The sequence below is a fragment of the Narcine bancroftii genome, chromosome 8 (assembly GCF_036971445.1).
Source record: "Narcine bancroftii isolate sNarBan1 chromosome 8, sNarBan1.hap1, whole genome shotgun sequence".
NCBI lineage: Eukaryota > Metazoa > Chordata > Chondrichthyes > Torpediniformes > Narcinidae > Narcine > Narcine bancroftii.
Window position 1 is genome coordinate 34,561,527 of NC_091476.1, and position 15,793 is coordinate 34,577,319.

The 15,793-nt window shown below is 37.5% G+C and overlaps 1 protein-coding gene across 12 annotated transcripts in view; it reads left to right on the forward strand.

Annotated features, from left to right (window-relative positions):
* diaph2 (diaphanous-related formin 2) overlaps nt 1-15,793 on the forward strand; it is a 569,879-nt gene that overhangs the window by 127,605 nt on the left and 426,481 nt on the right. For 11 of the 12 annotated variants that reach the window (XR_011343050.1, XR_011343048.1, XR_011343047.1 and 8 more), the window contains one exon: nt 5,220-5,359. Coding sequence is in view for 3 of the 12 variants with exons in the window: in XM_069893430.1 (XP_069749531.1) it covers nt 5,220-5,359 (140 nt within the window). In the remaining 9 variants the exon portion in view is untranslated. Of the gene's footprint in view, nt 1-5,219; nt 5,360-11,564; nt 14,392-15,793 lie in introns of those variants that run through there. The other variant, XR_011343055.1, reaches the window with a different exon arrangement.

A 15,793-nucleotide genomic window follows, 5' to 3' on the forward strand; every position in this document is an offset into this window, starting at 1 on the left:
AAATCTTTTTTAAAAATAAAAGGTCCGGTGGAGATTAATGAGAATATTTCCTCAGATGATGGATTACATTTTAATTAGAGAAGCTCCAACAGTTTTATTTAAAGGGAAGTGTGAAGGGTGATTTGATGGAAGCAGAAAGAATGCTGAGGATTCTAGTCAGGCAGGTTAGTGGAAGGTTATTCCCATTGGTAGAGGAGTCAAGGGCAAGAAGTCACATGTATAAATTAATGGTGACATGAGTTAAAACTTGACTATGTCACACGTGGCTGGAATCAGGGATGCATTAATTGTACATGTGAAGGAGGCAGATTCAAATGAGCTCTTCAAGAGAGAATAAAACATCCTTTGTGTATCTACCTGTTTTTAATTATTCCTGACAAAAGCCTGAATCGTTGGTTACCTTTTACTTCCTATGGAATGCTCTGTGCCCTGCTGAGCTTTTTCAGCACATTGGTGTATTATAATTATTGATTGTAATAATAATAATGATAAGAAATATGATGAAGGAACATTTGTCAGGCAATGAAGAAAGAGTGAGTGTAACTAGAGAACACTGTGGTAAATAGTGTTTGTTGGGCTGAATGTTTTTTTTCTATTCAATAACAATGAATAGGCTCTTTTTCAATTTTAAACACTGATGTTAATTTTGGAAGGAGTAATTCCAGTTTTAAATTTGTGCAGGCAAACATAAGTGATAACAAGTGATTCCAAAAGAGAAACAATAAGAGTAAATAATATGGAGTTAAAACTATATATTTTCATTTTTGATCTTTGTGTGTCTGTTTTTGCATATTTATTTGAAACAAAATCTGCACGACAATTAACCCTCATTATTTAAATCATTCTGTCATTTTATCTTCATGCTTTGGAACATACGAAGTAAAAATATCAGGAAATCAGCAATATTAGAACATATTTATAACCAATCCAGTGACACTTTTTGTAAGAATAGGAATAATTACTTCAAAGTGAATAACAGAGGTTTTCACTGTTCACCCCATTCTAGTTTTACCAGCCATCACTATCGCCACTAGCAGAGGTTCATGGGAAACATCTGCATTGCTGTTACTTCATGCCTATGCAGAATGAGAATACATGTTGAGCAGCAGAGGGACCTTGGGTAGTCTGTGCATAGGAGTATCCCAGTTGTTTAAATGGTACAGCATTGACTGGGCTCCATGTCCAAAGAGGAGATTTATCAAGGACACATCAGACTTTGCCTCTCAGAGTGTTCGAGTAACACTCCCTTCCCCCCCTAACCCTTCAATGCAGCCAAGTATCCAGTGCTGCAAGGCGAATGCTTGTCCTTGGCCATAGTGATCAGCAGCAAGGACAAGAAAAAGTTAGCCTTCTGTCCACTGAGGTCCTCAGCCTGACCCACCATGTCCAGCTCAGTGTATTTAGACCTTCCAAGGTTCAGAACATGTTAGTAAGTTGCTGGGTGTGCCACCTTTCAGGTCTGGGTCCAGGTCAAGACTTAATCCTGAAACTTTGGGCCATTAACACTGGTAGCTGCTACCCTTGTTAGGTTCTGACTAAGTGTGCAGTTCATATCTATAGCTTTCTATCACAATTAAAATCTTATCCCTAATTATTTCTAAAGAAAACACAATATACTGCAGATGCAAATTGCAGGTAGCACCCAAGGAGGGAAAATAAAATAGTTAACATTTTAAGTCCTTGACATTTCATCAATATTTGAGAATTGATTCTGTTTCCTTCATAAGTTATGCTACCTGCTGAATATCCCTAGGATTCCAAATCTTAGTTCTTTATTTAAACCTGCTGAGCTATTTGGAGATAACATTTTTTTTTTTTTTTAATTTTTTATTTTTCACACCATAAATCACAATAGCCATGATATACACTTTTTCTTTTCCACACATTTACAGTGACTTTTTCTCCCTCCCCCCTCCCTCCTCCCAAGCCACCCCCCCACCCCCCCCCCCCTCTCATCCATTTTAGGTATACAATCTAGGTTGCATTAATTCAGTTAGACAATGTTGTCATTCAACAAAAATACACCAGAAATTCTACTGAGTCCATTCTTTTCTTTTCTTCTCCTTCCATCAACTTAGGTAATGTTTGTTCCCGGTAGGTTTTCGCTATTGTATTTAATGTAAGGCTCCCATACTTGTTCGAATATTTCAATATTATTTCTTAAACTATATGTTATTTTTTCTAATGGAATACATTTATTCATTTCTATATACCATTGTTGTATTTTCAAATTATCTTCCAATTTCCAGGTTGACATAATACATTTTTTTGCTACGGCTAGGGCTATCTTGACAAATCTTTTTTGTGCATCTTCCAAGTCAATTCCAAATTCTTTATTTTTTATGTTACTTAGGAGAAAGATCTCTGGATTCTTTGGTATATTGTTTTCTGTTATTTTATTTAATATCTGATTGAGATCATCCCAAAATTTTTCTACTCTCTCACATGTCCAGATTGCATGAATTGTTGTTCCCCTTTCTTTTTTACATCGAAAACATCTATCAGATACTGTTGGGTCCCATTTATTTAACGTTTGCGGTGTAATGTATAGTCTGTGTAACCAATTATATTGTATCATACGCAGCCTCGTATTTATTGTATTTCTCATCGTTCCAGAGCATAACTTCTCCCATGTTTCCTTTTTTATCTTTATATTTAAATCTTGTTCCCATTTTTGTTTAGTTTTACCATTTGTTTCCTCATTCTCCTTTTCTTGCAGTTTAATATACATATTTGTTATAAATCTTTTGATTAACATTGTATCTGTAATCACATATTCAAGGTTACTTCCCTCTGGTAAACTCAAATTGCTTCCTAATTTATCTTTCAAGTAGGACTTCAGTTGGTAATATGCCAGCGCTGTATCTCCAGTTATATTGTACTTATCTCTCATTTGTTCAAAGGATAAGAATCTACTTCCTGAAAAACAATTTTCTATTCTTTTAATCCCTTTTTTTTCCCATTCTCTAAAGGCAAGGTTGTCTATTGTAAAAGGGAGTAGCTTATTTTGTGTCAATATTAGTTTTGGTATTTGGTAATTTATTTTATTTCTTTCTACATGAATCTTCTTCCATATATTGAGGAGATGGTGTAATACTGGAGAAGTTCTATGTTGTACCAATTTTTCATCCCATTTATATAATATGTGTTCAGGTATCTTTTCCCCTATTTTATCTAATTCTAGTCTCGTCCAGTCTGGTTTTTCCCTTGTTTGATAAAAATCTGATAGGTACCTTAATTGTGCGGCTCTATAATAATTTTTGAAGTTTGGCAATTGCAAGCCTCCTTGTTTATACCATTCTGTTAATTTATCTAGTGCTATCCTCGGTTTCCCCCCTCTCCATAAAAATCTCCTTATTATTTTCTTTAACTCTTTGAAGAATTTTTCTGTCAGTTGTATTGGCAATGCCTGAAATAAGTATAGTATCCTTGGAAAAATGTTCATTTTAATACAGTTTATCCTTCCTATCAGTGTTAGTGGTAGCTCTTTCCAATGCTCTAAATCGTCCTGTAATTTTTTCATTAGTGGATTGTAATTGAGTTTATATAATTGGCCTAGATTTTTGTTTATTTGCACACCTAGGTATCTTATTGCCTGCGTTTGCCATCTGAATGGGGATTCCACCTTAAATTTTGAGAAATCTGCGTTATTCATAGGCATTGCTTCACTTTTATTTACGTTTATCTTGTATCCCGACACTTCTCCATATTCCTTCAATTTCTTATATAGTTCTTTTATTGATAGTTCTGGTTCTGTTAAGTACACTATCACATCATCCGCAAACAGACTGATTTTATATTCCCTGTCTTTTATTTTTATTCCTTTTATATTGTTATCTATTCTTATCGATTCTGCTAGTGGTTCTATAGCTAGCGCAAACAATAATGGTGATAGTGGGCATCCCTGCCGCGTTGACCTGCTTAAGTTAAATTGCTTTGATACATGTCCATTTACTGTCACTTTCGCTAACGGTCCCTCATATAATGCTTTAATCCAATTAATAAACTTCTCCGGTAAACTGAATTTTTGCAATACTTTGAACAAGTAATTCCATTCTACTCTGTCGAAGGCCTTCTCTGCGTCTAAAGCAACTGCTACTGCCGGCGCTTTATTTCCTTCTACTGCATGAATTAAGTTAATAAATTTACAAATATTGTCTGTTGTGCGTCTTTTTTTGATAAATCCAGTTTGGTCTAAATTTACCATTTTCGGTACCTGTTCTGCTAATCTGTTTGCTAATAGTTTAGCTATTATCTTATAATCTGTGTTTAGCAGAGATATTGGTCTATATGACGCTGGTGAGAGTGGATCTTTCCCTTGTTTTAGTATCACTGTAATTATTGCTGTTTTACATGAATCTGGTAAGTTTTGTGTCTCATCAATCTGGTTGATTACATCCAGGAGGGGCGGTATTATTAGGTCTTTAAATGTTTTGTAGAATTCTATTGGGAGTCCATCCTCTCCTGGTGTCTTATTATTTGGTAAATTTTTTATTATCTCTTGTATTTCTACTGTTCCAAATGGTTCTGTTAATTTATTTTGTTCCTCTATTTGTAGTTTTGGTAGTTCAATTTTAGTCAAAAATTCATCTATTTTCCCTTCTTTCCCTTCGTTTTCGGTTCGGTATAATTGTTCATAGAATTCTCTGAAGTTTTCCTTAATTTCTTTTGGATTATATGTAATTTGTTTGTCTTTTTTCCTTGTTGCCAATACCATTTTCTTAGTTTGCTCTGTCTTAAGCTGCCATGCTAAGATTTTGTGTGTTTTTTCACCTAGTTCATAATATTTCTGTTTTGTCTTCATTATATTCTTCTCCACCTTATATGTTTGTAATGTTTCATATTTTATTTTTTTATCCGCCAATTCTCTTCTTTTGGTTGTATCTTCCTTTATTGCTAATTTTTTTTCTATGTTTATTATTTCCCTTTCCAACTGCTCTGTTTCCTGATTATAGTCCTTCTTCATCTTGGTTGCATAACTTATTATTTGCCCTCTAATGAATGCTTTCATTGCGTCCCATAGTATAAACTTATCTTCCACTGATTCCGTATTTAGCTATTTGGAGATAACATGACTCAATTTGGACTGCTCACTGACAGCATTGGAATGGCATCCTCTTCACTCTATTTGGACACTTGGGGTCTTCAGTAAATTAAATGGTGTTTTCTTTGGAGGTATTTGCTGCACATAGTGAGAAACTCTTTCCTTGTTAATACAGGGTGGACTGAAGAACAGCAAGCATGAAAGTACTCTGTCATCCCAAGAATATGTTCATGAATTGCGTTCAGGCATTACTGATGACAAACTGCTTAACTGCCTCGAATCATTAAGAGTTTCTTTGACCAGCAATCCTGTTAGGTGAGTGGAACTTTTGTGTTAAAATAAACTTTGGAGTTGATGGATATTCAGGGAAAGTTGCTGACAAAATGTCAGCGTTGAATAGTTTTGATGGCAAAAGAGCTTTGACATTTAAATCCGATGAAGAAATGCCAGTAGAAAAATGTAATTACTGTAATTAAAACACGACAATATGAAAAATGTAAACTGCATTTATGAAGCGGTTTTTAATTATCGTGTACACACAGAAATAATTTATTTTTGATTTGCTCACGGGATGACGGTTTGCAGACCTGCACTTAATCTCCATCTCAGAGATGATGGCCAAACATTTCCTTGAGCCCATTTCAGTCCATTTGAAGGTAATCCCACAGGGCTGCTGGGTGAGGAATTCTGAAATGTTGACTCTGTGACAATGATTGAATGAATAGTGTTCAGGATGTAGAGGGAACTTTCACATGTCTGCATGTACTCGTGTGTTTGCATTTTGAACCTAAAAGTTTAGGAACGGACACAATTTTGTCAATACAAGAGAAAAGGCATAGAAAGTAGCTTGAGGCTACACTGACAAATTTAATCCATCAGAAAATTCAGGAGAGATGGAGCAAATGCAATGATGACAAGGTGTTTGTAAATAAATACAACTAAAATCATGCTGTTTATAAGTCACACCGTCTATAAAGCTAATTTCAACTCTTTGCAGCGAGGAAAGAGGTTAAACAGGTTCATCTTTAACGATCCAAGAAATAATTGGTGGTGAGATTGAACACAACTGGAAATGCAAGAAGCAGAGGTAGAAAATGGAAAGCTAATACAATGGGAATAGTGAAAAATGAAAGTCTGCAGACTTCTGTGGTAAAAACACAAATGCTGGAGGAACCCATAAGGTCTCATGCATCCATATATAACCAATGTTTTGGGTCTGAACCTTTCTTCAAGGTTTGAAGAAAAAGGCTGGGTGAGAATGGAAGGAAGGGCAGGGGAAGGAGCACAGGCCAACAAACAAAATGTGCTAGTTGGACATGGATAGGAGGACAGGAGGGGAAAAGTGAGAATTGATTGTGGGAGGGGATGGCTCTATGAATGAAGAGATGGAGGATAAGAGACAGAGGAAAAGGGAAGAGATAGAGAGAGATAAAGAAATGGGGAAAGGTGAAGGGAGAGATGGGGTGGGGGCCAACGGAAACTGGAGGTCGGCTTTTAAGCCATCTGGTTGCAGAATGGCCAGATGGAATATGAGTTGTTGTTCCTCCAATTTGCTAATGGTCTGATAGTGCATGATACCATGGACAGATATGCCAGCATGGGGTTGGGGTGGGAAATTTAAGTGGTTTGCCACCAGGTATTATTCTATGGTATTACAGCAGAGTTAAGGTGCTGATTAAAGTTATCTCCAGTTTGTGTCCAGTATCTCCCATTTAAAGGAGACCACAACAGGAGCACAGATGCAATAGATGATCCCTGCAGATTCAGCCCTACCAAGTAAAGTATTCCTTCATTTGGTAGGACTGCTTGGGGCCCTGAATGGTGATGAGGGAGGAGATGTGGGCACAAATATAGCATTTCCTGCAGTCATAGTGGTAGGTACCTTTGATGGTGAGAACAAGTTCAAAGGGACCAAGAATGTCCTGGACATAGTTGATGATCAAAGAATAGTCTTTATTCTTTCATGTAGGGGAATTCACAACAGGGAACTCTGGAGTGCAACGTAAGGGTTAAACAAGCGATATCTGCCATCCCTCTCCAACTAGCAGGCATGGCACAGAAATTAACTAAATTAACAGAGCAAATGTAAGATTTTTAAGATTGATTTGACTTCCACAATTGTACTGTCTAGATAATGATGTTCATGATCTTAGCACAAGAGACCAATATTTATCAGAGGGTTGGTTGAACTGTTGAGGCATTCAATAATGTCAATCCAGACTGAGTTTTGGAGCACACCTTCAAGTCTTTCATGAAAGTATCTCCACTTCCTTACACCTGACCAAATTATCCAACTTTTTTCTCGCAAGCAGCATAATGTTCTTTTCGGCTGGTGAAATTATGAAGAGAGAGAAATTCCTTTGTTAAAAATCTTTTAAGTTTCATTATTTTATTTATTGTTTCTATTCCATGTGGCTAATTACTGGGTTGAAGATGAACCAAGACTGAAATGCAGTTTGTCAGAAATAGCTTCCTCCTGAAATTCCCACTGTCCTTGAAGCCAGTTTCCAGTCAGTTTTTACATTTAAAAAGCATTTAGACATCGGGCATGGTAACAGGCCCTTCCAGGCCATGAGCCTGTGCCACCCAATTAACCTACAACCTCTAAGTTTTTCAAAGGTGGGAGGAAACCGGAGCACCCAGAGGAAACCCAATTAGATTAACTGCATGCAATGTGAAAAAGCAACAGCGGAGGGCACTCCACAGCAAGCTCTATCGGACAAGGTAACATCACTACTAGAGGATGGGAGCTCTGCATCTTCTCAACAATATTGAAATACCACTCAATCAGTCCACACTCAATCATCATCAAAATGATGGAGCCAGTCATCAAAAGTTCTATCAAGTGGTACTTGTTCCCTGATATCTGGTTAGGACGTTGCCAGGAACACCTGGCTTCAGGCTTTATCACAGATGAATTAGCGTGAGTCTGATTGTCCTTGAAATCAAGACCGTTTTTGACCAAGCATTGCATCAAGGTACCTGATTACATTTTGACCAAGGATGACAACACTGCTGTTGATAAATAATCAGAGGCCTAGTACAACATCACTGGAGTTCTTCAGGGTAGTTTCCTTGGCTGGTCTTCCTTTCATTAAATCAGAGGTAGAATGCCCACTGATGATTGCACAGTGTTTAATTCTGTTTGCAGATCCTCCACAAATGCATCACCGCCTGCCTGAATGCAGCAAGCCCAAGGCAACTTTTCGGCACAACATCATGCCCCTGAACTGTTCGGTAATGACCATTAACGAACCACCTACCCTTTATCATTTTTACAGAGCCCTCATCATCAATATTCCAGGGTCATCATTGACTTGAAACTTATCTGGATCAACTACAGAAATACATTGGCTACAAGAGTCGTCTGAAAGCAGGTGCTCACTTGGCAGCACATCAAAGCCTTTCCATCGTCTGCAAGGCCATGAGTGAAGAGCATGATGGAATAATTTCCTCTTGCCTAATGAGCTCAGTGGAGGGAACTTTCAAGAAGCTTGACTCCAGAGCACAGCTATCTGCATTTCTTCCTCTACCAGTACACAAAATGTATCAGTTGAACTAAGTTGCTGCATTTACTTGACCACTACCTCCAAACCTGCAACCTTAACCAGCAAGAAGGGCAAGGGAAGTAGGTGAACCCAATACCATCACCTCCAGGCTTCTCCTTTAGTTGATGAGCATTCTCCACGGTGATGGATTTTCATGGTCTCTGCATATAAATCTTTGACCTACCAACCCAATAACATTCTGATTACCTTTGACAAAAAAAAAACTGCAGTGGATCAAGTAATGGATCACAACCACATTTAAAGTAGCAATTTGGGGCCGGAATTGATAAATTTTCCCTTGCCATTTACTGTTGAAACTGCAAAATGAAACTGCTTGCGACCCTATGTTTAGGAGCAAGTTTTAGCTTGTTTGTTTATAACACTTCTGAGCTTGCCGCTCACTAATTGGTTTTAAATGAATGGATTGTCAAATAGTTGAAAAGTGAATGTGCTTAAAATTAATCAATAGAATCAGATAGAATATTCAAGGCAAAGAACTACTTAGTTGATGCCAACAATTATAGTTGATCCTTTTTCCTACCCCTCTCGATCTGGTTCATTCACCATCTTTCTGTATTCCCTTAATCTAGCTTTTGCTTGAATACATTTATTCATTTCAGTCAATTCCTGGTAAACAAGTTCCATATTTTCTCACTTTTTAAATATGTTTCCTTATGAATTTCCTATTTAATTTTTTTGGTGGCCTATTTAAAACTTTGATTTTTGCAACATGGAATGCACTTACTCTATGTGCACCTATTAAGATCTCTGTTGGGTCATGTCTCAGTCTGTTCAAGGGGGGGAAAAATACACATACAGCATTGGGGAATATTTCATATTTCTTTAATGATTCATAAACCTTGCTCTCTTCTTAGTGGCTTGATATGATTTTAGAAATTGCATGTGTCTAACAATAGAATGTACCTAATCGGAGAATTAGTGGTCAAAGGTCAGAGAGGTATATGGGATGGAACTCATCCCAACTCATCCATGCTGACCAAATTACCCATCTGAGCTAATTCCATTTGTCTATGCTTGGTCCATATCCTTCTCACCCTTTCCTATTATATGCCTGACAAATCTCTTGAAAGTCATGATTGTACCCAATCTGCCTCTCTTTCTGGCAGTCCATTCCACTGCTCTCTTTGAGGGGATAAAGTCTCTTTTAAATTATCCCCCTCTTCATTTGAAACCTTTGCCCTCCAGTTTTAGACGCTGCAACCGTGGGGGGAAAATATCTATTCACCTTGTTCTTGCCCCTCATGTTCCTCTCAGCCCTCAGCTTCCTATGTTCCAGGGAAGTCTTGGCCTATCCTTTTGTAACTCAAGCCTTTCAGTCCTGGAAACATCCTTTTGAATTTTTCTTGCACAGTTTATTGTTTAATTATATTCTTCTTATAGCAGAATTGGATACAGTATTCAAACTGTGACATTTGTAGCATCTCGTATGACAATAACATGACGTCCCAATCCCTCTACTCAGTGTGCAGAGCGATGAAGGCAAATGTCCCACCCTGTCAACCAATATTGCCACTTTCAGAATGATATACGTTTTTCCTGAGGATGGATGTTACTTTTTCTCTGTCCTACAATACTCCCCATTAACTGTCATTAACTGTGTAAATCTTACTATGGTTTGTTTTACCAAAATGCAATACATTTCCCCTGAATTAATCTCCATCTGCCATTTCTTGGTCCAGTTACTTGGCTGGTCAAGATCTTATTGTAATCTTTGATAACCTCTCTCATTGTCCACTGTACCACCAACATCTGTAAATTGACTAATTATGAGACCTATGTTCTCATCCTGATTGTTCATGTAAATGAGAAACAACATTGGAATCAGCACTGATTCTTGTAGCACACCACTTATCACAGCCTTCAGTCTGGAAAAAAATGTACTCTCCATCTTCCACCAATTTTGTATCAAATTGATTTGCTTTCCCTGGATCTTATAGTTGCTCCAGAGAAATAGATTGGAGGTCAATGACCATTATAGTGGCAGAGAGGATCACTAGAGACTAACCCCACCCCATCAATGTGATCTACTGTGATCATTGCCCGGTGAGCTCGCAAAATCTTTGAGGACCCCTTCCATTCTGAACCCAACATGTTTTAGCTGCTCTCATCGGGGAAGTGATAGACGAGTACCAGATTCAGCATCACCAGGCTGAGGAACAACTTCTTCCCATGGGCAGTGAGGATGGTGGACAACCAAATAAACTGTTCACACTAACTATCAAGACTCTCACATTTGCAATACTTTACTTATTTGTATGTATAAATACTTCTCCGGCATATGTATTGTTTGTCTGTATGTATGTGTGTTATGCCTGATTGTGTGTCTGCACATTTTGCACCGAGGATCGGATAACACTGTTTCGTCCAATCAGATGACAATAAACGTTACTTGATGAATGGTTGATTGACAGTTGGCGAGGATTCAGTGGACCAAAGGAATGTTTCTGTACTGTATAATGCAATGATGTCTTAATATTTTTGTTCCATGCCATGTTGCCTCACCTTAAGCTTTTCATTTATTATTCAGTCTTGTATCAACAAAATCTGAATTGCTTCTCCTTTGTCATTGAATCAGCTCAATTGGAGGGATCATTGCAAGTAAAATCACCAGTGTCTCAGGAGTTTTAGCAGTAAATCATGTTTGGTATTGTGCACTATGAAATGTATAGTGAAACAATCTTGTGGTTAATCTTCTTATGCAACATTGCACTGAACATGGCACTGAAGAGCTTCTTGCATCGATCTAATGATTAAAGAATTGAAAGGCCATTACTAATGACTTTCTAACTGTTGGGTTGAAATTCAAGATTTTAAATCCTTTCTGTCACATATTACCTTACAGAAATTCTTCATTATGTCTCAGTGGTTTAAAAAAAAACTATGCCAGCAGGAGCAAGGCAGTATTATGGGAAGTAGCTGTTTTCTGTATATTCTATTCATAGTCATTATTGCAGAAAATCTACCATAATTGTGATATTCTGAATGATTGGAAATAATTTTTACACTGTTAAATGATATTTTGCGTTTAAGGTTGTTGCAAATAGTTCATGTTTAGCCTTGAACACTCCAGATAATTCATTCTAGCCATTGAACGCAAATGTGGACTGAACAGGGTGCATTCATTTTGGTGCTTTTTTAATCCTGTAGTGTTATTTGAGCTATCATGTCTCAGCATGTTGTCCTGCAAAGGAATTCTGGGTATGTGAGATCACATTAACAAATTCATTGGGTAGTTTCAATGGACCGGTTGAACATAACATTTGTTTTCCTTTTTGTGCTGTTAGGTTATTATTTAAATTGAGGAAATCAGATCATTTGATTTAATTTAAGTTAATTTAGGCATATAGTACTGTGACAGGCCCTTTCAACCCATGAGCCCATGCTGCCCAATTACACCCCTGGTACATTTGAAGGGTAGGAAGAAACTGGAACACCCAGAGGAATTACAGGGAGAATGTACAAACTGCTTACAGATAGCGCTGGATTTGGACCTCGGTCATTGGCATTGTAATGGTGTTGTGTTAACCACTATGCTACTCATGCCACCCTACTTCCTAAGGTTCTGTAAATCAATGTTTCTCAATCTTTTCTTTCTACTCATATACCACTTTTAAGTACTCCCTATGCCATCAGTGCTTTGTGATTAGTAAGGGATTGCTTAAGGTGGGATATGAGTGGGAAGGGAAGGTTGAAAATTAATGCTCTAGACCCAATTTTTCTTGAAATATTTTGCTTGAGAAAAATTGTCCCTGGCCCATTCCTTTGGAGTTATGAAACCATGCACATAACGAGTCAATTAGGTACAATTAAAACAGTGGTTTTCAAACTTTTTCTTTCTACCCACATACTGCCTTAAGCAATCCCTTACTAATCAACGAGCCCCTATGGCATAGGGAATACTTTAAGTAGTATGTGAGTGGAAAGAAAAAGGTTGAGACCCACTGCTGTAAAATGGGAAATAAAAATGAAAATAAACAGATGGAAACACTCAGTGGGTCAAGCAACATCTGTGGAAAGAGAAAGCGAAGTTCATGTTGAGGTCATGCCACTTGAGTGGGACTCTTTTAAGATGGATAAGATGGATACAGCACACGCCTTGTGGGTAGTTGTGGTCTCTTGTGTTGACACATTAGCGTTAGGGTCAGATTAAAAAAAAAATGACATACAGCACAGTATTAGGCCCTTCTGGCCCACAAGCTTGTGTCACCCAAAGAAACCAATTAACTTCCAGTTTTGGAGGTTTGGAGAAAATTGGAACACCCAGAGTAAATCATGCAGGAGAGATAATAAGATATGGGCCCAGAGGACCTCAAAACACAGCATCAATAGAAATTCACCAAGACAAATAGTTACTTAAACAAAAGTTTAAACATGAAAACAGGATCAAACTCTAACTTATTACTGTTAACTTAACTTAACACCCTTCTAATTCGAAGCGCACGTGTATGTAATGTGTGTGTAAGTTCAGAAAAATTATTTGATTCACAATCCAATCTCACTTCTCACTCCTTCAAGTTCACCACATCAGGCAATTTTTCTACTCTGCACAGAATTTAACATTTATGAATTTCACCAGGCTTTGGTGCTTGAAAAGTAAATGGTTACCACTTAGGAAGGTTCTTGTCCATTTTCAGAGAGAGATTTATTGCTTGTTGGACACAAGCTGATTCCTTCTGATCAGCCACTTCAGTGTCTTGCAGAAGAAACTTGTCCCATCAGAGTTTTTCAGATGATAACTTCTTTCTTTCAGGTCATCACAGAGTTCCTTTTTGTTTCCTTTATTTCAAGTGAAACCTTATACAGCCAGCCATCTTCTCTTTTATGGACCACAAGGGCTTTGACCAGGCTGAACTCAGAACTCACAACCTGTCTTCAAAATGGGATTTCAAACAAGCTTGCCGGCTTGTCATGTTCCAGTCCCAGCAACTGTTGCTGCATCGTAGAACTGAATTTTCTCTCTCTCTCTCTTTCTCTCTCTCTCAGAGAAAAGCCTGTTTGACTCTTTCAGCTTTCAAAACCACATGACCTTCCTAGAACAGCAAACTGCATTCAGACAGACTGCGGCACCGGACCATATCTTCCGAGTTTGTTCATCTGTTGCTTTCCAAAACAATAATCCATTACTCCACAGCATGTCCAATTAACACCTACTCTTGAAGTCCTTATAGACATTCTTCAAAGTTTTGCAATGGCACTCGGAGCCTGGGCTGTCTGGCTTCATCAGAGCTCTGACATGTTAAATGAGCTTTGTTTTGAAGTGTTTGTATCTGTGTGTGACCTCCACTAAAAACATGCCACAATTTATCTTCTTGAAAATATATCATAATCTGTCACACTACAGACTCCTGACAGACAGGTCCAAATTCGACCCTGGGCCGCTGGCACTGCAAAAGCGTTGCACTAGCCTCTCCACTAACCATGTTGCCTTAATGATTGATCTATGGGCATCATGTAATTTATCATTGAAAGTTGTGTACACATTTCAGAGGAAATTGTCGTGCCCACCATGCCCAGCCTGTGCCATTTCCAAACTGGAGACCAATATACATAAGAAAAAAGCTATCTGTGATCATTAAGGAAACTCCAATTAATTTTTTTTGACAGTAATATTAACTGTTGACTGCAAATTTGTAAAAGCTGTCGTTCATGTTTTGTCTAATGCTATGTTGCCCCTGCTGGCACATCTGTGTGGTTACTGTTTTTCCAGCAAGAGGAAATGAAGAGTTCCTGCTGGTGAAATGTAATGGAAAGGGCAATCCTTCATCTCCAGAATTCTGAGTATGGCATTTCAATTTCTGAGTCATTAGATTAATGTTAGAACCCTTTGAATACCAAAGTCTGTGTAATATAGAGGATGAAGATTAATTGTTTTGAGCAAGAATGTACTACCTCATCCTAAAGGACACATTGGAGATTTACAATATATTTTACAGAAATGTTTTATTTTTACAAATATAATTCTGCTCATAAAATAGTGCTCAATGATTGAACTCTGCAGTATCCTGTAATATTGTTTCTTCTGAACATTCATTGCTAGTCTTGTGTTATGAAGAGTTCCTAATGGAAATGTTGAAAATTATCTATGCTTTAAATTTATCACAAAACTCATTGGAAGACACAAATGAGGCCAGCTTCAAAATGCACAGCTCTATTCTTTTATTGTTTTTAATATATTTTTATAGAGTTTAACATAATAAGCATACATTATAAATGATGATTACATAATGAATCAATTGTATACAAGCAAATACATACCAAAAGGAGAGAAAACAATAAGTAATAACATGAATATCTACATTAATAATTACTTGTAATTACTCAATCTAGTAATAAACAATGAATGTCAGGCCCATTATTAGACTATTATATTAAAATATTAATGATAAACAAAGGAAATAAAATGAAAACACCTAAAGGACTAAAACTTAACTAATCTAATTCCCTCCCTCTAATCAAGATTACCTTTTTTTTCCAAAGTCTTCAACAGCTATTTTCAATAGTGATAAATCAAAGCCTTCCAGTTCACAGGAAGCCTGTTGACATTCATGTCGTCACAGAGTGACATTATGTTTGCCATCCTGTCTCATTTCTTTAACCATAATTCTATTTTGCATGTTCTAGTTTTTGTATGCAAGGACATAGTTTAGAAATGAGTACTGAGAAAAGTCGTGTTTGTTGAATCCAGTTCTGAGCTTTCCAAATGAGAAAACTAGCCTTTTAGTATGCTTTAAGATACTAAAAGGCTAGTGTTTAGGGAAAAAAAAAATACTTTGGAAGCAGGTTAACTTGATTGACATGGATATATATTTAAGGAGGGTGAAAAGTGGATCAGCCTGTTGTAAGTCTATGCAGCGAAGAACTAACCCACACCTGGGGCGGGGACCGTCAGCAATGCCGTAACTTGACCATCTTCAAGTAAATTGACAGGTCTGTGGGATTGAGGGAGGGGTCCCACCACTCTCCTCCCAGTGACCAAAGAGCTGGACCAGCTGCTCATGTGGATTCCATCCATCTGGAAGTATTACAGCCATGACCTTTACAATGTGACAACTCCAGGAGAATCGTAGAGAACAATACCACACTCTTCCCATGGCATGTTAACTCACTGAAGTCTTGAACTCAGGAAACATGGAGGGATAGTGGAGGACTCTTTAAATTCAGCTTGCCAAAGAAATCCATC